The sequence below is a fragment of the Monodelphis domestica genome, chromosome 5 (assembly GCF_027887165.1).
Source record: "Monodelphis domestica isolate mMonDom1 chromosome 5, mMonDom1.pri, whole genome shotgun sequence".
Lineage (NCBI taxonomy): Eukaryota > Metazoa > Chordata > Mammalia > Didelphimorphia > Didelphidae > Monodelphis > Monodelphis domestica.
This window is the reverse complement of record NC_077231.1, coordinates 110,760,679-110,783,466: the sequence shown is the minus strand read 5'-3', so window position 1 is coordinate 110,783,466 and position 22,788 is coordinate 110,760,679. Positions and strand designations below refer to the sequence as shown.

The 22,788-nt window shown below is 39.1% G+C and overlaps 1 protein-coding gene and 1 pseudogene across 1 annotated transcript in view; both read right to left on the bottom strand.

Annotated features, from left to right (window-relative positions):
• Positions 1–22,788, bottom strand: part of CACNA2D4 (calcium voltage-gated channel auxiliary subunit alpha2delta 4) — a 169,838-nt gene that overhangs the window by 97,844 nt on the left and 49,206 nt on the right. The window contains exons 18-24 of the mRNA XM_007503831.2: positions 21,017–21,088; positions 12,621–12,682; positions 11,331–11,398; positions 6,452–6,497; positions 6,247–6,344; positions 4,422–4,515; positions 1,906–2,001 (exon numbers count right to left, since the gene is read on the bottom strand). Coding sequence (XP_007503893.2) covers positions 1,906–2,001; positions 4,422–4,515; positions 6,247–6,344; positions 6,452–6,497; positions 11,331–11,398; positions 12,621–12,682; positions 21,017–21,088 — 536 coding nt within the window. The remainder of the gene's footprint in view (positions 1–1,905; positions 2,002–4,421; positions 4,516–6,246; positions 6,345–6,451; positions 6,498–11,330; positions 11,399–12,620; positions 12,683–21,016; positions 21,089–22,788) is intronic.
• On the bottom strand, positions 17,472–19,673 carry LOC103096245 (glucosamine-6-phosphate isomerase 1-like; annotated as a pseudogene).

Sequence of the window (22,788 nt, the reverse complement as noted above, 5' to 3'; positions counted from 1 at the left end):
TTGACATGGGATTTTAAAAAGATCTTTGGAGTCAGCTAGGTGGCTCAGTAGAGGGACAGTCAGGCCTGGAGACAGGAGGTCCTGGGTTCAAATGTGACCTTAGACACTTCCTAACTACGTGACCCTGGGCAAGACACTTGACCCCAACTGCCCAACCCTTATTACTCTTCTGCCTTGGAATACCCAGTATCAATTCTAAGACAAAAGGTAAGGGTTAAACAAATATCTATGCATAGTCTACCAAATGGATGGATGAGAGTTTAAGCTTAACTCTCAAGGTGGAAAGGGCCTAGATTTCCTCAGTTTAATTGTGAGCATTGAGATCTCATCCCTTTTGGGACATCAATGTTAATGAAAAATTGAGAATAACAAGAATTTCTATATCTTCCTTTACAGTATCTACAAATCCCTGTGCAGCCATCCAGCCCAGCTCTTGTTACTCAGTGAGTTCTCTGTGCCCCCCCCCCCCACTTTGACTAGGGGCGAAAATGATTCCAAAACATCTGGAATCTATAAAGTGAAGGGATTAAATTAAATTATATGTAAGATCCCTTCTCACTCTGAAGTTCTAGGACCCATAACTATAAGTCAGGTGGAAGGATGGACTGGAGATAGGGGAGGAGGATGATTACGGTTGGAGAAGTCACCACCAAATTAATCAGTTTCTTGTTGATTGAGTTCACGGATTGTGTTGAGTCTTGGTTTAGAAAAACCAGTTGCTGACTTTCTGATCTCATTCTTCTTAAAAGTGGCATAGTGGGGGATATCAGCACATCCTTAGGAAATTCTTTTAGGTAGTCTTGCTCCATTATTCATTCTCTTTCTTTCCAATTAGGGCACAAGTAAAACAATTTTCTGTTGGCTATCATCTCCCACCATGATGGAAAGAAGTGAGATGGTCAATGAGTGCCACACTAAGGTTGGTTCACTAGCACTCTTCAATTTCATTAGGATAATTTGAGTCCTGCTTTGGGGGTTTTAGTATAACCTTAGCAATGGAGCTTCATATTCCAAGGAACCCTAATTTAAAAAAGGAAAAACAGGATGGGTATAATGACCAGAGAAAGTAAGGAAACTAGTGGCACATTGACCTCTAAGCCCTCTTCTTACTTTTTCCTTAAATTCTCCAAAATTTATGAGTCTCATGTTTCTGATGCAAAGCCACCAGGTGGCTCTGCTTCCCACAGCACTCTCCTTGTTTGGCTTGGGCCTTCCCATTGCCATGGCAACAAGTTATGGAAGGCCACTTTGATGGTGGCATTATTAAAAACTTTAAGTCATTTGGAGGACAGAGATCCTTAAATCCATAACATATTCCATTGATCTTCCCAGATTTTGGGATCCTCTAAATGTCTTTTAGATGAGAGAAAGAACTACCCAACCTCCAAATATATCTAAGGAGATAGGGGATTGAATGATTGCCATAGGGCTTGAGGGAAAAACTCTGAGAAAGCTCAGACCATAGAATTTGGCAGAAATTTTCCCTTTTAGGGTCTGGGAATAGTTCATAAAAATGAAATAGAGGACCCTGACCTACATTTTTTGTGATTATATTTTCAAACAAAAAATTGGTGACATATTCTGATCTTTTGGTTTATGACATCAACAGGACAATGGTTTCTATTTGTCCCTCAGCTTCTTAAAACATAGCTTGTCACTTTGAGATAAACACAGTTAGACCCAAAGGGGAAATTCTCTTGATTTTCTACACAGTAGTAGATGACCTCCTTTTTTCCTTTCCCTGATGGCAGGATTCTTAGGTTCTCATTTTTCATCCATACTTTCCTCATCCTGACTAGAATCAAAGTCCATTTTTTTGTTACTGCCCCTACTCAGCCTAGGAACAAAGTCTTGGTCTCTTCTGTAGGAAACCTCTGATCTGTGAGGTTGGGCAACCCAGCTCACCTGTTGGAGACTTTTTCAGGGCTCACAAATAAGCTGCTTCTCATTAGGCCAGCCCGGGTGCCCAGGAAAGCCATGTCCACTACATCCTCAGATTTACTGTGGAAAAAAACCAGGGAAGGAAGAGATTAATTCTTAAAGTTGGGACAAAGTCTTTGCTGTTTCTGCTAATGTCTGTGAAAGGGGAAGAAAAGAATATGGTGCAGGAAGGCTTTTCTGGGCCTTTTCTTTTCCTCTTTGTTCCCAAATCTGACTTTTGGAGATTTTTTCTTAGGGAGTTCTTTGATGACTTGTTCAATTTCTTTTTCTGATATGGGATTATTTTTATTTATTTATTATTTATTCTATTTCTTCTTCTGTTAATCTAGGCAATTTATATTTTTCTAAATATTCATCTATATCACCTAGATTGCTGTATTTATTGCCATATAGTTGGGCAAAATAGTTCTTAATGATTGCCTTAATTTCCTCTTCATTAGAGGTGAGGTCTCCCTTTTTTTTATCTTTGATACTGTTAATTTGGTTTTCTTCTTTCCCTTTTTTATTAGATTAACCAGTACTTTGTCTATTTTATTTGTTTTTTTTCAAAGAACCAGCTTCTATTCTTATTTATTAATTCAATAGTTCTTTCGCTTTTGATTTTATTAATTTCTCCCTTAATTTTTAGGATCTCTAATTTAGTTTCCATCTGGGGATTTTTAATTTGTTCTCTTTCTAGTTATTTAATTTGCATGTCCAATTCATTGTCCTATTCCCTCCCTAATTTGTTAATATATGCACTCAAGGATATAAATTTCCCCCTGAGTACTGCTTTGACTGCATCCCATAGATTTTTGATAGGATGTCTCATCATTGTCATTCTCTTCAATTAAATTATTAATTGTTTCTATGATTTGTTCTTTAACTAACCAATACTGGAGAATTATATTATTTAATTTCCAATTAATTTTTGCCAAATCTGACTTTTTTGGAAGGTTCATTAGGCAAACTTTATTCCTAGTGAGTTGCCATTGCAAACCATTCAGTATAAGTCTAGGCTTCCTTATAAAATTCCTTGCTTTCCTTGTTCATTTGATTTCCAGGGCACTGACCCTTTGAACTTCCTTCTTTAGCTTACCCTTCCCAAATTGGTCACTTAGTTTTGGGGGAGTTGGGACTTGAAAGGTAATAATCAAGAGAATCCATTAAGGGACACTCTATTCCAGGTCTAAGGGGAATGTCTTTAAGACATATCTAGAAGTTTTGATAGTCTTGTGACCAAGATGTAAAAACACCTTCTAAAAAGGTATATTTTCACAAACTTCTTACCATAATCTCTGTGGGGTGATTTTGTCACTTGAAGAAGTCTAGTGCCAGGTCTGAGGGCTACCACTTACAATTTTAATCAACATTCTCTGTTGACTAGAGCCTGATATTGTTTAGGTTCTACCAATTTCTTTTAAGCTCTAACTTGATGGACTCAAGTAAACCAACATTCAAGATATTGCTGATAAGAAGATATTATCACTTAAACTTCATGTGTTTAGGTTATTTAGGTTTTGATGGTGTCATTGCTTCCTGTCATAGCATGACATACTGAAGACATCCTTCTTGTAACATCAGTAACCTACAAAATGGACCAATTCTTACCCTCAGGGGTAAGAAAGATGAATTTGTTTCTGCAGCCTCCTTAAGTAGTTCTATGGGGAAAGCTGCTCAAGATGGAGAAGCACCAAGTAATACCATCTGGTAGCAATGAGGCAGATAGGACAGGAGTTAAATTAAAACCTACCAGTCTGAAAACTGGAAGAAGTAATACAGGTGAACCAGGGGGGATTCTCTACTCTTCCTACTCTCCATATCTAGCCATCTGTGTATCTTTTTTAATCACACACACACACACACACACACACACACACACACACACACACACACGCCCCTGGAAGCCATTCTCCTCCTTTTCCCTAGTACCACTATCACCATCATTCTCAGATCCTATTCCTCTGGTCAAAATGGCCCATTCTGAAGAATTTCTGAGTGCCAAGGTATGACAAAGATGTCTTCCCAATTTACTGAATTTCCCCTTCTTGGAAAAGTTCTTTAGGCTGCTTAAATTTACTTTTCTGGGACATGGTGGCCAATTAAGCTCTCATGATTGGTTCAGGAGGATGACACAGAGAGGTCAACTGGCATCTTTTACATACTCCCAGGTAGACTCACCCAGGGGATAGCTGGCATGTGGTCTTTGGGGGCCAACATGTCCTTTTTATATTGTCAAAGGAGAGGGATGGTTGCTCCTAATAACTTTGTCTGGAGGTCTGTAATCCTGGAAAATTGCTTAACTTGCTATGTGGAGGGAACTTCTAAACTTCCCATCCTACTCTCCTATCATATTCAAAATGGGGGCAGCTAAGAGGATATGAGTAATTTTCTGAGTAATCAGTTAGGTAGGAGGTCCCAATCTAGGCATAATTGGTTTTGGGGAGACTGAAACATCCCCACATTCTTGCTTGGGGCTTCACTTCTTTCCCAGGACATACTCAGATATATTGAGGGCCAAAGCTGTCCAGTAGGCTTCCATTGGAGCGGTCACCACAGCATCAAACAGGACCTCTTGCACCAGTTCCTCATCACCTAGAGCAAGTAAAGTCACCGCTTTACAAAGTAAAAAGATACTAGATCTCTCCCTGCTCTCATTCGCCACCCTGACTATCCTGACCAGAGCCATAGTCTCTTTTTGCTCCTTCAAAGGTCTTCCTCCAATTAGGAAGCAAGAATAGAATGGGCCAGGTTAGGTTAGGCTAGAAGAGTTTTAGCTCTACCTTACTAGAACAGAACACCCACATTTTAAGGAATATTTAGCCAAATGCACTTATTTTTACCCAGGTGGATGAAGAGCCTTGCCCAAGATCATGTTGTAAACTAGTGGCAGAAAGTAGACTGGGAACCAGGATTCCTGAGTCCCATTCTAATGGGCTTCTCATAATTCTATATAATGTTTGTGTGTGAAGTTGATCAGAACATCCTTAATTTAATGACAGATGGAGCAGGTAACAGAGACAGCAGGGAATTGATGTCTTAAAGGAAGGTTTTTAAAGCCCTTATCTTTTGTTTTAGAATTAATACTATGTATTGGTTCCAAGGCAGAAGAGTGGTAAGGGCTAGGCAATGGGGGTTAAGTGACTTGCCTAGGGTCACACAGCTTAATATTCACATTTCAGGTCAGGCTCTTTGCTGGTCAAAAATTGGACCATGGCATTCATCTAGCTGAGCTTCCGATGATGTGGATTTATATCTGTGTGATCTGGATCTCTATGTATGTGTGCTTCTAAATTCCAGTGGCTGCCTATTATCTTTAGGCTCAAATATAAACTCCTCTTTCTGGCACTTAAAGTCCTTCACAATGTGGTTCCAGCCTGCCTTTTCCTACCTTTTCATCCTTATTATTCACTGCCTTTCATGCACACACAGAGTCCAGTTAAACTGGTTCTTGAAGATAATGTTCCCTCTCCCATTGCTGCCTTTGAAACGACTCTCCTTTGTATTTGCAACGCATTCTCTTCTCATCTGGAACTCTCAGAATCTCTATTTCTTGGGAGACTCAGAATTTGTGACACTCTCTGCATGAAGCTTTTCTTGATCCCCAGAGCTTCTAGTCCCTTCCTTTGTCCCTCCACACCCTCCATCCTCCAGCTGTCTTGTGTTTATTTTGTATATGGTCCCAGTTCTGACACATACTGGCAGTGTGACCTTGGACTAGAAACTAACCTCGTAGAACTCAAGGCAACTCTATAAATTGTAGGAAGATGTTAACATGCGTCGTTAGGAGAAATTTCTCTCTAATGATGCATTATGGGTCCAATCTCTATTTCTTTATTTTGTGGAGATGTTTATGTGCACATGTCTTTTCAAGTAAAATGTAAGCTACTTGATGAAAGGGATTTTTTTTTGGGTGGCAATTCATTAAACCTCTAGCACCTAGTATAAGGCCTGGAACATAGTAGGTATTTAATAAACGTGAATTAACTTCCTTGGTTCTCAGTTTCCTCAACTGTAAAATGGGGAAAAATAATGCTTTTTACAACCCGAGAAGGGTTTTGGTGAGGAAAGTACTTTTGTAAATCATGAACTGCTACAGAAATGTTAGTGATTGTTATTTTCTTGTTTCGGGAGAATTCTTAAAAAAAAAAAAACCCACAATATTTAGTTTTTTCCCATTACATGTAAAAACAACTTTTTAGCACTCATTAAAAAAATGTGACTTCCCAATTCTCTTCCTCCTTCCTACCCTCCTCCCTCCTCCATGAGATGGTAAGCAATCTGATACAGATTTTACATAGGATCAGCATGATTTTTAACACTCACATTCTAGGTCAGGCTCTTTACTGGTCAGAAACCGGACCATGGCATCCATCTGACTGAGCTTCCGATGATCTGGATCTATGTCTGTGATGCAGTAAATCCTGGAATACAGGAAAATGGAGCTTGCCCAGAGAGATTCCATTCCCTCTCCTTTCCCCTTTCAGTATTCAGGAATTCAGTAGACTCACCAGCAATGTTTCCTACTTACCACTCATTGGCCAGAGTCAAGTCTGGTTGTAGTAAGTCATGCAGTCCTGAAATGAGAATTAATGCTCAATATAAGAGAAGAGGAATGAAAGATGGGAGGGGCAACTGGGTGGCTCAGTAGATAGAGAGCCAGCCCTGAAGATGGGAGATCCTGGGTTCAAATCTGGCCTCAGACACTTCCTGGGCAAGTCACTTAACCTCCATTGCCTAGCTCTCACTGCTTTTCTGACTTAGAAGTTACATTTTAGTTTTCATTCCAATACAGAAGGTAAAGGTTTAAAAACATGAAAGAAGAGAAGTGGAATTAATTGTTTTATGAAAATAATTCCATTGACCCACTTGTTGACTCAAGAAACATTTGTAAAACATCTATTAAAGAGTTTCAGGCACTGTGCTAGTGGATGGGGATACAAAAACAAAAAATAAGGGACAGTTTCTTTCTTCAAGGGACTTACATCTGTTGGGGTAGATGATGCTGTGCAACATATACACAAAAAAGTAGAATACAAAGTTGGGAGGCAGCAGGACAAAGAAGAGACCTAGACAAAGTGTTCCAGGAAAATCTGAAGAGGAACAAACACTTTTTCAGCTGGCACTTTCAGTGAAAGTATGACAATGATGATGATTGCAGCTTCAAGCTGGAATCTGGAAGCCACCCTGAACAAAGAAGAATTTGGTAAGTACACCCAATGTTCAAGTATCATACCAAGCACCAGGGATATGAAGACCAAGGGAACACAGTCCCTGCCCTCTTGGGGTTTATATTCTAAAATAAACTCTAATGTAAGATTACATTGAATCATTGGGTAAAGGCAATGCCTACAAATAATGTGGTCTCCTCTAAGCAAGCCACCCTGATCATTAAGTTATTTATTTATTAAAACCCCTACCTTCCATCTTATAATAATACTATTCATTGGTTCCAAGGCAGAAGAGTGGGAAGGGTTAGGAAATGGGGTTAAGTGACTTCCCCAGGGTCACACAGCTAGGAAGTGTCTGAGGTCACATTTGAATCCAGGATCTCCTATCTCTAGACCTACCTCTCAAGTCACTGAGCTACTTTGCTGCTACAAAAAAAAATGTTGTTTTTTTTTTAAATGCTGCTATTCCAAATATTTTCTAGGAGACATGGAATGAAAAGCTTTCAAAGTATAGACTTGGCAGCAGAGGAGACCCAAATCATGGGAGCAGGATGAAACACATATCCCTTTTATTCTGTACGTCACTGGTGATGTTCTGGGGACACTTTCAGTGAGTGTATAAAAGGCAAACATATTCTAAGACTTTTATTCAACTGAAAAAAGGAGTCTTTTTCTACCTCTGCCATAGTCTATGGAATATTAAATATAAAAGGATAAGTAAGCAGATAAAATGGAATGGAAAAAGAGACTAATGTATGATAATGGATCTAGAAGGCATCCAAAGAAAATCCTACATAATGCTTATGAAACATCCCTCCAGCAGAGAAAGGTGAACACTTCCCCAATAAAAAATTAGAAGAGAATTGATAGATGTTTTCAGAACAGAGGATAAAGAGATTTTCTATATATAGTCTATATATGTGTGTGTGTGTCTCTCTCTATATATTTATAGATACATCATGCATACATACTTACACTTTACAAAGCTATGCACCATTAGCTTTATCAACTGTGACTTGATTAGTGAGTAAGGACAAATTTACCTAAGTATCTAATTGGCCCCAGGCTATATTCAGATCCCATCCAGAAAACTACATGTACATACACATATTCACTCTCTCTCTCTCTCTCTCTCTCTCTCTCTCTCTCTCACACACACACACACACACACACACACACACACACACACACCCTAGTTATTCCACTCAGTTTTGGAACTCTCCAGCCTGGGGTTGGCACTAACCCCTAAATATATAGACCTAGATAAGATCATTCCTATCTGAACATCTGAACTCTGGAAGTGAGATAAGAATTAGAGACCAATGATAATAATAGCTGCAACTGATAATACTTTAAATTTGCAAAATATTTTATATCTGGTATCTCATTGAAGTCTCTCAACCATCCTACGGGAGCAAACTGTACAGAGGGGATGGCATCTGAACTATCACTGTGGGTTCTGATGCTTCCCATGAAAAATTGCTTTCTATTCATTCTGTATAAATTTAGTATATCCTTCTAAATGTATTTTAATAATAAATATATACTTAATATATATATTTAATGATAAATATATATTCCTTCCCCCAATGATTCGTAAACTCCTTGGGGACAGGATGGACTAATTTTTGATATTGTATTCTCAGAGACTCACATAGTAGAAGTTTAAGAAATGTGTGTTAGTTGATTAAACTGAATTTTGCCTGTCTTTGAACACCTGGTGCTTAGCCCAGGTCCTGGCACATAGTAGGTGCTTAATAAATATTGATTGATTGTTTAAAGGATAACGATGCTAACAGAAACAGATGAGAATATTTAAGGCTTGGGGAAAACCTCCACAAATGCGTGGAGCAGAAGATGGCTCTTGGAGTTTTAGGAGCTGTTAAGAGTCTAGTTTATCTGGAGCATGGAGTGTGTGAAAGAGATTAATGTTATATAAGGCTGGAAAGGTGAGGTTGCTTCCCTTCCAGTGTCCTGTAATGTATTATAATTCACACATGTCCAATTAAGTGGATTTATAGATTATATTATCCATTTAAATATTATATATACAGATTATTCTTAATATTATATTATATATTCGATTTACATACATTATTATATATCATATAATCCAATTTTAACTAAACTAACTTTCATAAAATAGACAAATAGCTTAAAAAGATTATAGCAGGAAAACCATACACCAATAATGCAAGAAACAAGAACCATAAAAAAAAGCACAACTGCTGCTTCCTTTACTCCAGTGGTTCTCAACCTTTCTAATGCCATGACCCCGCAATATAGTTCCTCATGTTGCGGTGACCCCAAACCAAAAAACTGTTTTGGTGGCTACTTCAAAACTGTAATTTTGCTACAGTTATGATTCGGGATGTAAATACCTGATATGCATTATGTATTTTCATTGCTACAAATCAAACATAATTTAAACATAGTGATTAATCACAAAAACAACATTTAATTATATGTTGAGAAATATTAATCCAGCAGGAGGCAGCCTGAGCGCTGGGGTGGGAGGTAAGTCCTGCCTGGGGAGGGGGTTCACAGATGCTGCCTTCTTCTTTCTGTTATCTCCCTCCAGCTCGAGCTGAGGCTTTACTTTGCTGGGGTTACTCGGATCCATTATCCGCTCCAGGAGTTATTCGCTCCAGGGCTCCTTCTTAACCCCTCTGGAGCCAGCACCAGGGTGCTCTCTCTGGGTTTCTGTTTGAGTCTGGTCTCCAGGCAACAGGGTAAATCCATCGCTCCTCATAGGGGGAGGGCTGCTGATAGGTAACTAATATTAGTACAATGTGCAGGCAGCAGGGTCTCCATTCTTTCTGAGATCTTACTGTAAAGTAGTGCGATTTCTCAGTGGCTAAAGCCATTGGAAATATGTATTTTCCAATGGCATTAGGCGACCCCCGCCGGGGTTGCGACCCACAGGTTGAGAACTGATGCTTTACTCTTACTACAACCTTTTAATTAACCACAATGTGAGGTGTTTCTAACACAGGATACTCCGATTTCCAGCCTTCTTTTTTTTGCAGAGAGTCCATTTCTGTGTCCAGATTGTACTCCTTCCTTATCTCCACATCACAAAATCCATTCTTTTTCTTTAAGATGTAGTGTAAGTAAGCTTTTTCTCCAAGAAGCCTTTCTTGATTCCCCAACTGCTCATCCAAACTATCTGATATTTAACTATTTTGCAGTTTTTTCTTATATTTATTTTATAAATACATATGTATGTGTTTGTTGTCTTCTCCAATAATAGTTAAGTTCCTTGTAGGGATTATTTCCTTCATGTAGTTGTATCCTCAAGGACGTGCATAGAGCTTGATACATAGTAGGTGCCTAATTAATGCTTATAATACAATAAAGTGTCTTATATTTATACATTGAAATCATTCAAAATTCTTCTAGAAGATACAATAGAAATAACCCCATCCTTTTAAATTGACATTTTGGTTGTGAATTTTAGAATGACAATAATACATTTTATCCTAGTAACTGTAATACTACTATTGTTATTGCTGATTATAGTAGTGATAATATTGCAATAGTAATAATTTTACTGATGGGGTGCAAGACGAAAAAAGGTAGGAGAACACTGTTCTGAGAGGCTCCAGGTCCTAGAATATGGATATGGATATTATTTTGTGTGTCCAATGCCAGGGGCCAGCAATGACAGTGCCACATCACAGGAGGTAGGGTACAAGGGGTTGTGAAGCCAGACTGAAGAGGATTCTCAATAAAATACCTTTTCTTGTTTTCTAGGTTACATGCGATAATTCTTTTTCTATGTCTCTTTCTCTGTCTTCCTCTCTCCCTTCATCCCTCTTTTTTTTCTATTACCTCCCTTCTCCATTTCTCTCAACCCCCTAAACTAGAGATAATGTGTTTAAATGATGGAATAAGAAGCATATTCCATGGAAGCTCATAGGAAGTCATTCTCCTTTAACAATTTATTTCTTATATGGAACATTCTGTCTTCCTCAAATTTTATGAAATTGGACTATTGACAGTTGGCAAGCCTAGTACTTAATCAATTGTGTTGCCAGGCTGGCTGACTGATTCTTCATGTCCTGGTAACCCAGATATCATGAAACTTGCAGACACCTCCTCACCAGACAGTCACTGCTCTTAGAATCTGTTCCAAAGCAGGGAATTCTGTGCAGCTGCCAAATCTGTTTACCCCAGGGCTGGCCCTGTCCATTATTCCAGAAATGAAGGAAAGAAATAAACATTGCTTTGACCCACCTTCCTCCACTGAAGTATTTCCCAGGAGGATGTACTCCCCATGGCCCCTGGACAACACCATTCCTAGACTGCATCAAAGAGGAAAGAAAATTATTATTCATCAGCATTAAATAGCCATTAGTCTTCCAAGAGTATTTCAAAGAACCTCAGAGTTGGAAGGGAGAGAAGAGGTCATCTAGTCATTCAATACTTTTTTTTCTGATTCAGATTTGTGACTTCATCTATACAAGTGTAGAAACTACCATTAGCAATGAAGATCAATAGTTCCTCTGTAACTTAAAATGCTAGAGAGTTTCCTGGGACATGGAGAGGTTAACAGACTTGCCTAGAGTGTGTATCAGAGGCAGGATGAAGGACTTTCAGACTCCAAATCTGGCCTTGTGTCCTCTGTGTTATGGTACCTCTCCCCTTCTTTTCTCAGCCTACGAGTTTTCTCTGTCCTTGGCTCTAGCATTAAAGGTTTCTCCTACTAGAACTAAAGTGGTCTGCCCCAAATTCTTAATACTCCCTCACCTCCATTTCATCACTCCTTTACCTCCTCTTCTAGAAGAAGGCACTTGACTGTCTTTTCTTATGAGCACCCCTTCCCCTGTTATATCTGGATCCTACAGAAAGATCCCATAATTGAGTAAGTTTTTATAATAAAAAAAGTCTCCCAAAGACTCCTTGTCTCTTTCCCCTATAATTCTATTGACCTTATCCTGATCTGCAGGAAAGGAGACCTCAACTGAGACCTTACATGCTCTCTTCATCCACAATATTCCTTAACTTTATCTCATTCCAAGTTCTTACTGAAGTGTAAATCTAGTGCCACTCTACTAAGATAGATATTATGGTTATACCTAACATTCCCCTCCTCCCCCCAAAAAAACCCATTACCAACAACTGTCTTCTTTCCCAGAAACTCTTCCTGCCTATAAACAAATGAGGAAGTTCTAAAGAAAACAAGTTGGGAGGAAAAGGTCATTTCAATCAATAAGTCTAGAATCCTGTGAGTCCTTATAACTATAGGTTTGGGGAGGTATGAAAGAGCCCCCAAATTCAGCTAAATGCTCACATTCTATAGATGAAGAAACTGGGGAAGGAGATATGAAATGATGGCAGGTTGATGGGAAAGATGACTAGAGACCAGTTCTAACTTCTGATTCAATGTCTTTCCACAACACCATTCCACCTTGTTAAATCAGGAATCCTGCAAATATCATTTCAAATCATTACAGTGCCATCTGTCCCCATCAGGAAATTGCTGGCAGTCATGCTTCCCACCTAGCTTGGGTCAACTCAACTCACCTGAAAGGTGTATCACTGATGTCTGTAAAGAAGTAATCATTGGTGAGGAAGAGGACTCGCCTCTGGAACAAGAGAAAAGAAAATGGAGCTTGTTGGAAAGAAAGAGTATGGTAATACCTTTGGGAAGTTTCACTGTTGATAAAATCTGATTTATTGAAACCATATCTCTGCACAAATTATCCAGAGGCTTTTGACCATTGAAAGGTTTGGAAAATTCTGTTTGTTTGTTTGTTTTTCATCTGCCTCTTCCACACACCCATCTCCTTGGCTTCCATTCCTTATTGGCATAGCCAGAGAAATTTTCAGGATCTAACAAATGGAGTCCCAATCCCATCCCTAGAAAGTGATTCAGAGATGGAACATGAGGTCAGGGTGAGCAAATGAAGTGCTTCCTATCTGGTTCTAAAAATATCTGAGGCTTGTAAACATATAACCAACCTGTAAATACACTTCTATATATAGTCACCAAGGGAAACTAGTTGAATGGTTCCTTCTTCATGCTAGATACCCATCTTGTGCAGGTTGTTCTTTTGAGTTTTTTTCCCATTCAAAGATTCTGTCTTTGAATATCAATTTAACCATATTTTCCTTGTATAAAAATTCAGCATAGAGAATTAGCAGGAGGCAATAAAGTTCATTTTATGTCCTGCATTCCCAAAGTCTTGCCCATTAAAAAAAAAAAAAACAAACTTTTTGTTTAGTACAAAATGCTGCAAAGGGCCAAACTCTGAACCTTACTCAGTAAATGGTCTCTCTCCTCTGTGTAATTCCACAATTCTAACCTATGGTATTACTTTCCCCTGGTCCTTCTTTTCCCTCTCATTCCCTGCAACAAAGTTTTAGAAACTCAAAAATCCCAGAGGGAGAGGAAGAAAGATAAGGAGGAGGAGGTTTCAATCTGTTAAATTTAGATTTCTGGGCAATTGCCTTCAGACAAAACCAGGTTCAAATTTGTGTAAAATTCCTCTCATGCATTCTTGGATGTTTCAAAAATTGTTTCCTTTATTGATCAGTTCTGCTAATCCAGTATTTCCCCTCTTAGTTTATCTATTCCAGTATTTCTCTTCACTAGACAGTGTGGGAGAGGTGAGAGGAACAGGGAAGGAGGTGATCCTATCTTGTGCCACAGGAGTCCTATTTCAGTTAATACATGAAAGTGGCAAAAGGAAGGCAAAAGAATCCCTAAGAGAAAGGGTTGTTGGTAAACTGGGACAGGCTGAGGGTGAAACACTGAGGGCAAAGTAAGGAGACATCTACAACTATAAGAGTAATCCCAGAATGCCCTGATTACTTGGCAATATTCAAGCCAGCCCTGGCTGTAGGAGCAACTTTAGGCCATTCTGGGTGGTTCCAGCATGGCACTCCCTGAGCCAAATATAATTAGAGTCAGTCTTCCACAAGACCTTGGCTAGCTTCTTGAGCCCAGCTCCAGCCTGAGCCAAATAGAGCCTGAGGCTGGTTCAATCTCAACAGCAACCTAGTCCATTCCTAACCTAACCCAGAAAAAGGCAGCTCTGGGGTGTTGCAGGTAGGTTCCATTATGGTGCCATTATCATGAACTCTAGAAAGGTCCTAGACAAAATACAACCCAGATAGTCCCTGAAGCCTATGGCAAGAGTTTGACATGGATGTAGCCTCTTAGTCCAGCAGTGGGAAGGACTCCAGATAGAGCCTTTAGCTGGAGAAATCCTAGAATCTTGTGACAATCCTATATATATATATATATGAAATAAAGAATGGAAAAACTACTGAGGAAAGAATGGTAAGGAAAACTGACACCTCAAAACAGATGTTAGAAAGCCTCACTCAAGAACTGAATGCCCTAAAAATTAGAATAGGCTAGACAGAAATAGATTAAATGAGAGAACAAGAAATATAATAATAAAAAGAATTGAAAACAGAATAAAATCTAAATCTAAAACAAAATAAAATCTAAAAAATATAATATCAAAGACAACTGACCTGGAAAACAAGCAAGGAGAGATAATCTAAGAATTATCAGACTATTTGGAAATTGTGATCAGAACAGGTCTGGATACTATATTTTAGAAAATTATAAATGGAAACTTCTCAGAACTTTTAGACCCAGGAGGTAAAGTGAAGAGAGAAAGAATCTACCAGCCATCCTCAGAAAGAAAATCCAAAATGACAAATAAGATCCAGAGCTCATAGGTCAAAGAAAAAAAATACTATACACTGCCAAAAAGTAGTTCAAATACCAAGAAACCACAAAAAAGGATTACACAAGACCTAGTTGCTGCCACTGAAAAGATGAGGAGAGCTTGGAATATGATATGCAAAAATCAAGAGAGAGAAGTTTACAAGCAAAAACAACCTATCTGACAAAACTAAGTAAAATCCTATGGGGGGGTGGTGGGAGAGAATGGACTTAATAGAAGGTGATTTCTAAGCATTCGGATGAGAACTGAGTAGACATTTTGAAATGGAGATGCAGGTGCCAAAAGAAACATAGAAAGGCGCACATATGTTTTTTAAACAGCTATATGTTAATAAGGAGATAAGAGAACCCTAATAACTTTGAATGTCACACAGAGAAAGATTAAAACTATTATAGTGTGTATATATATGGTTTTGTTCTGTGTAAATGGTCTTGGAAGAAGGAAAAAAAATGAGAGATCTAAGGAATTATATTGGGGAGAAAAGGAGGAAGAATGCAAGAGAAATTACTTTTATATTTTAAAAGTACATAAGATGGAGAGTTAGTACAAAGCAATGGAGGAAGGGGTGGGGAGAACAAGCACCCCATGTACCTTGTTTTATATGAATTAGATGATGGAAGATTGAGCACAATTATATACACCCATGCCCACATATATACATACAAAGATTTCAATATAGAAAGACATTAAATTCAAAAGGGAGATAGAAGGAGACAAGGACAAGAAAGGTATGGAGAGAGGTCTAAGGGGGAAGGCATTACCATTAGGGGATAATTATAAGCTAAACAAACTCAAATGCTGGAGGGAGGAATCCAAAGGGAGGATTAAAAGGAAAGATGAAAGAATAAGAATTTGGCTCAGAGGTGGGGTAAGGAGAAGAAAGAGCTGCTTATTGCATCTTTATTAGATGAAACCAACTGTTTTGCTTATGAGATCATAAGCATCAGGCAAATTTTTTTTCAACCACTTTCTTATTTGTAAAGAGGAAGGTGAGGGCAAAGATGGGAAAAAATACAAGGGAAAGGATAGAGGGAAATATACACCTAATAAACATAAGCATGAATGTGAATGGGATGAACTCACCCATAATATGGAAAAAGCAGAATAGAATTGGAAAAAGATACTAGAATGGATTAGAAGATGGAATTCAACAATATGTTGCTTATAAGAAACATACTTGAAACACAGAGTCACATAAAGTTCAAATGAGGGACTAGAGCAAAATCTTTTTGATTTTACTGAATTCAAACAAACTACGATAGACAAAGTTATTAATTATTTTGCATGACTATGTGGCTATGTATTTAGGTCTTTATATTTTAAAAAATTACTCAGCAGAAGTGATAAGTATTTATATAGTACCAACTATGTACCAGGCACCGTGCTAAATGTTTTTCATAAATATTATTTCCATTGATCCACACAATAGTCTTAAGAGACAGGTGCTATTATTATTATTATCATTTTTGCAGTTGTGGAAACTGAGACAAGCAGAGATTTAAGTGACTTGCTTAGAATCACCCATTTAGTCAGTGTAATTCATCTTGAAAGATTAAAATTTTAAAAAACATGCTTGCTAAGTGAACCCCCCCAAATAATAGACTATTTTAAAATGAGAAAAGGAATAATTACCCCAAAACAAATAACCTTGACTTTTAAAAAATAGAAATGTGATATTGAGGATTTATAGAGGCAAGAAGGTGGTAAAACAGAAAGTACCAGGCCTAGAGTCAGAAAAACTTGTGTTCAAATCTAGCCTCAGACACTTATTAACTGTGTAACTTTGGGCAAGACACTTAATCCTATTGCCTCAGTTTCCTCATCTGTGGAGAAGGAAATGACCAACTACTCCAGCATCTCTGCCAAGAAAACCCCAGATGGAATCACAGAGTTGAATGTGAATGAAACAAGTGATTAACAACAAATCAAAGATTGATGAGGCAGAGAATGACCTGTTCTTTCAATGGTTCATGACAGAATTATCCATAGATATGTGGGTATGAGTCAGACTGTGGACACTATAATGCCTTGTGTCCTTACTATGTGGCTGGAAATTGAATTTATAGGCACAGAGGGGACAAAAGGTAAGATTTCCTGGTCTGTTGGGGGAACCCAAAGCAGCTAGGTTAAAAGCATGGAAATCAGACAATGGGGGAGCTCAGCTTTCTGTTGAGAAATTTCCCCAGTCTACCTGGTATAGGTAGGGAATAGCTTGCAGAATTCAGATGCTTGAACAAATAGAAATCAAGGCACGGGTTTAAAAGGGATATCTCTCTTCTCTATTATTTTTTTGTTTGCCTTTCATGAAAATCTGTTTGTGGAGGAACTTTGAGTCTAATTGTTGCAGGCAGATGCTTGTGCTCTTTCAGCTTAGTCAGATGGGAAACAGCAGGAGGAGGAGGAGGAGAAGAAGGAGACAAGAATAGCTCTGGGGGAGGGGTGATGTTAGGAAGGGCCGATGCTAATTCTTTGAGCTGAGTAGACTTAAAAAAAAAGGAGAGGCAAGAGCAGAGTCTAATGATTTCTTAAAATGATATTTAATGCTACCAAAATTATAATATACCAACCATATACATTTATAAAGTGCTTAAAGTTCAAAAAGTACTTTTCCACAGAGCTATTCTGCAGTGATTGGGTATTAAAGAGGTTCATTTTCTCCCCCCCCCAGATTAAAACAAAATTTACTAATCACATAAAAGCTAAAACTGAAATACAAGTAGAAAATACAATATTCAAAAAATTTGTCAGAGGCACCAGAATCAGTCTCCTAAGTTTCTCCCCCTCCCCCCCAATGGAGCCAACAACAGTTTCCCATTGGCATGCAAATGATTATGCAGTGGGAAGGCTACAGAAAGAGTGGAGTGAAGGTATGGCAACCCTAACATTAGTGTACTGAACAATGGGGAAAGTTCCCATTATCTGGAAGGAAGGACAATGGCATGAAATGTTCTAAGAGAAACTGAATTTCATCAAAGGATGCTAATTTTGGCAAAATAGATCTGTGATATAAAGACTAGTCATCCCTAATGGACAAGGGTCCTTTGGGCGGGGAAAATATTTAATCTATCTTTGTGTAGATCTCAGAAACTAGTACATTGGTCTACATGGAAAGTACATGGGAAAAGATAATAGAATAGAATCGGAAAGAGATAGCAGAATGGATTAGAAAACAGAATTGAATAATATGTTACTTAAAGTGTTTGTTTCTGTTTCCTTTAGACTGTACAGTGGTTCCACTAGCCTGTTATGAACCAGCACCGACCCTTTGAAATACTTGACAGTTTTCACTTTAAGTTCCGGTGTGGCATCTTCATCACACACAAGTACTGTTCAGGGATGCAGCAGGGAGGCAGATACTGTCCATGTGTGACTTACCCCCCCCCCCCCCCCAATGGCTTTGTCCAGTGCAAATGGCGTAAGGGTCCCTGTAATTCAGATCATGACCTCCCTGGCATCCCTGACTGTGCCCACACCCACAGTCAGAGCCATCGTGGGGACTTTTGAGAGTTTCCCATAGAAGAACTGGGCATTGGCCAAGAGGGTATCCGTGGCCAGAGTTTTTACTCGGGTCCTAGACACCAGAGGAGCCAGGCTCATTGAAGGTGACCTGCCCATCAGGGCTAATACCTCCAACAAAGAGTGTGATGATCCCTCCAGCTTCCCTGATCTCTTCAAAAGCATCACATTCCGCCTGCAGATCAGCTGCATTCCCATCCAGGATGTGGGTGTTATCAGGGCTAATGTCAATGTGCTTGAAGAAGCTGTCCCACATGGAATGGGAGCTCTCAAGAGTGGTCCCATGTCTCCCTGCCCACGGACTCATCCATGTTAAATGTCTTCACATACTTGAAGAACAGGCTCCCATTCTTACAGTACTCGATCGGCTTCTGGTAGCAAGCGCCAAGGTGAAATACCTAACTGGCCCTGATTGAACCTGGATGATTGGGTTTCTGATGTATTTGGCAGCCCATTCACTGGCCTGAGAGTCATTTCCCAGGATGATGAGTTTCATTGTGCCTCAGCAGCTCTGGAGACTGAGCTTGTGCTAAGAGGCCAATTCTCGATCATCTAGGGTTATAGTCGCTAAAGTACTTCTATCAATTGCAGAAGGTTAAAGTTTCATTCTGATACCTTCTGATAATTTAGTGGCCCCAGTGTCTGATGGCATTGCCACCTCCTCAAAGACTCGAGAGCCAAGCTAGTCCCCTTCAATACCAGTAAAGACATACTTTGGAGATATTGTGAGTTTGGTTTCAGACCACTGCAATAAAGTGAATATTATGATAAATTATATCCCAAGAATTTTTCAGCTTCTCGGTGCATATAAAAGTCCTGCTTATACTGTACTGTAGGCTATTAAGCATGCAATGGCATTATGTCCAAAAAGCCCCAAACCAATGTACATACCTTAATTATAAAATACTTTACTGCTAAAAAAAAAATGCTAACCATCACCTGAGCCTTCAGTGAGTTATAATCTTTTTGCTGGTAGAGGGTCTTGCCTCAATACTCATGGCTGCTGACCGGTGAGGGTGGTGGTTGCTGAAGGCTGAGGTGCCTGTGGCAATTTCTTAAAATAGGACAGCAGTGAAATTTTCCATGGAGATTGGCTTCTTTCATCTGAACACTTAGAGGCTATTGTAGGGTTATTAACTGGCTTAGTTTCAATATTGTTGCATCTCAAGAAATAGGAAGAGGGAGGAGAGAAGGGCAACAGTCGGATGGGTGAAACAATCAAAACACCCAGAACACTAAGTTCCCATCTGATATGGGTGTGGTTTGGAGCACCCCCAAACAGCTACAATAGTAACCTCAAAGTCCACTGATGACACATCCCTTGCACAGATATGATAATAATCATGAAAAAGTTTGAAATATTGTGCGAATTAACAATATGTGACAGAAATGATGTGAGCACATGCTATTGGGAAAAGAGCGCTGATAGATTTACTTGATGCAGGGTTGCCACAAACCTCCAATTTGTCAAAAACCAAATGATCTGCGAAGCACAATGAAGCAAAATGCATTAAAATGAGCTTTGCCTGCACAGAAAGACGTCCTACAACATTCCTGATAACTATTCAGCTAGCCTTTCCTTGGAGAACTCCAGAGAAAGGGAAACTACTATTTTCAAGGCAGCCTGTCCAACTTTTGAACAGCTCTGACTGGAATTTTATCTTTAAATTAAGTCTAGGCACCTTTTGGTAGCTTCTGCCCACTTGCTCCTGGTTCTGCCCTTTGGGGCAAAGTAGAACAAGCTTACTTCCTCTACTACAGGACAGTCTTTCAGATACTTGAAGGCAGTTTTTGTCTCTCCCTTATTTCTGATCTTTTCTAGATTAAACACCCCTGGCTACTCCAATTCATTCTCATATAGCATGCTCTTCACCATTGGGTTTACTTTACTTTGGACATGTTCTGGATTGTCAAAATGGCCTTTTAAAAGTGTGGTACCCAGATCTATGGAGAAGGAAATGGCAAACCACTCTGGGATCTTTGTCAAGACAACCCCAAATGGGGTCACAAGAAGTTGGGCCTGACCAAAAAATGACTGAACAAACCTAGAACAAGAACAGCATAAGATGCTACACCGACAACATTCCTCTGTCCTATCAGCCTATTAAAACAAAAAGAAATGAGAGCAGTCTGAAATGACTTGGGTTATTAATATTTCTTACTAGCTCTTTTCTTATCTTTGGTTTAAAATCTCTATTAGCCATTTTTATTTTGTCTTTTCCAGTACAATGATTATCTTTTTGGCAGAGAAAATAGAAGAAAAATAAAGAATTGAGTAGTTCTAATTTCTATTTTCTCTAATCAGTTCTATCAATGTCAAGTAGTCATCCTATCCTTTCTTTGATCTTCTTATCCCTAATACAGCTAATTTCCCCCCTAGCGTTCCTTAACAGCCTCATCCTTCTGATCTCTTCTCCAAAATAAATATCTCCAATTCCTTCTCCCTATCTTCATTGGGCATGGTTTCTAATTTCCTTATGATCCTAACCACCTTCATCAGTATGTACTCCAGTTAACCAATATCCCTTTTAAAATATGGGATCTGGTCTGGGACCCAATACTTCAAAAAGTGTTCTGTGGAGAGTAGAATAGAACCAAAGTTCCATTTCCTGATCCAGTTTTATTCTCATTACTCTGCACCAGTAGGAAAAGGTTCCCCATCCCATCTGGGACTCCAAGTCTCTACCTATACCACCTTACCCCTTTGTCCACAGGAACTTTCACATCCATAGTGAGGGAGCCAGTTTCCCCATTGATCATGGCTGTTCTTAGCTGCAAAGAGAAGAAAAACATTGAAAGGTATCCCCTGGCTCATATTGGAGTCCTGGAGAGGATGGAGGACACTAGACATCCCAGCTCTGCGGCAGTGACAAAATTGCTCTGTTCTCTTTTCTATACATACATGCATACACGTATGTATGTATGTATGTATGTATGTATGCTTAGACCATACACATAGAATCCAGAACCAATTCTAGGATTCTTGGAGTTCATCACAATGATTTAATTCAACTAATACTCAGGAAGAGCTTGCTACAAGTTCCATAGGCAATACATCCTTGGAGAACTTACAGTGCAATTGTGTTACACACACAAATAATTATGTTGCAAGGTAGAGGGCATGAAGGAGAAAAGGAGACATTTGGAAAATGTTCTAGAATAATCTGAGGTGGGAGGGATCACTTTAAACTGGGGTTGGGGGAGAGTATGTGACATAGAGAACAAGGGAAGAGAGACTATCTCTGACCCCCCAAAATGAAGAAAAAGGATCAGAAGGGGAAGAAGACATCTGTGTTGGGGTGGGTTGATGTGCATGAGGCATGGATTTTGTTTTGTTTTCTTTTCATTGTTGTAGTAAGCTCCCAGTGAAGAACTTCCAGAATACAAAACAGAACTTCTCTTCAGTTTAGAGTTTTAGAAAGCTGCCTAAACCTTTAGAGATGAGAAGAATTTGCAAGGGTTGCACAGGCAGTATGTGTCAGAGGGAGGCCTTCTGAATTCTAAGGCTAGCTCTACGTTTACTCAGCCATGATAACAGCAAATGTTATCATGACCAAATCCACAGAATATAGTAGAAGTTCATACTTCTATGGCATTTCCCCCCCAAAACCTTTGCCTTCCATCTTAGAATCAGTACTGTGCATTGGCAGAAGAATGGTCAGGGCTAGGCAATGAAGGTTAAGTGACTTGGCTAGGGTCACCCAGCTAGGAAGTATCTGAGGCCACATTTGAACCTAGGACCTCCAAAATCTAGGCTTCCAAAATCTTAATCCAATGAGCCACCTGGTTGCCCCCACTTTTATAGCATTTTAAAAGAGCTTTCCCTATAACAATCCCAAGAAGACAAAGTATTGTTATCCCTGTTTTACAGATGAAAAAACTGAGGTTTAGAGGGTTGAAGTATTTATCTACTGCTAGTATGTGGTTTCATGTCTTGAAACTGATCTGACCACAAATTTAGTGTTCTTTCTATTATTCCACATTATAGTTCACACATTATTTCATTTTTATTTTATTTAAAACCCGTTCTTTCTGTTATAATAACAACTCTTAGAGAAGGGAAAGGGCAAGGCAATGGGGGTTAAGTGAGTTGCCCAGGGTCACAGAGTTAGGAAATATCTGAGGCCAGCTTTTTTATCCAGGACTTCCCAACTCCAAACCTGATGCTCAATCCACTGAGCCACTTAGCTGCCCCTCCCCACATTCTTTTAGATCACTGATAGGTAGGTGAGCTGCTGATATTGATTGAATTAAGCAAAAATATAGTCTGAAGAGAAATGAGGAAAGATTCCCACTTGTCTCCCATAGCTAGATCCAGCAATTGCTGCAACTAGCTGCAGGATGGGTTCAAGGGTAGGAGATTATAACTGTGATAAAAAAAAAACCCCAAACATTTGGACAGACTCCAGGTCAATTAGTCACTTTGCTTTTGGGTGAAAGGAAATGCCTCGTGTCCAGGAAATGGACTGAAT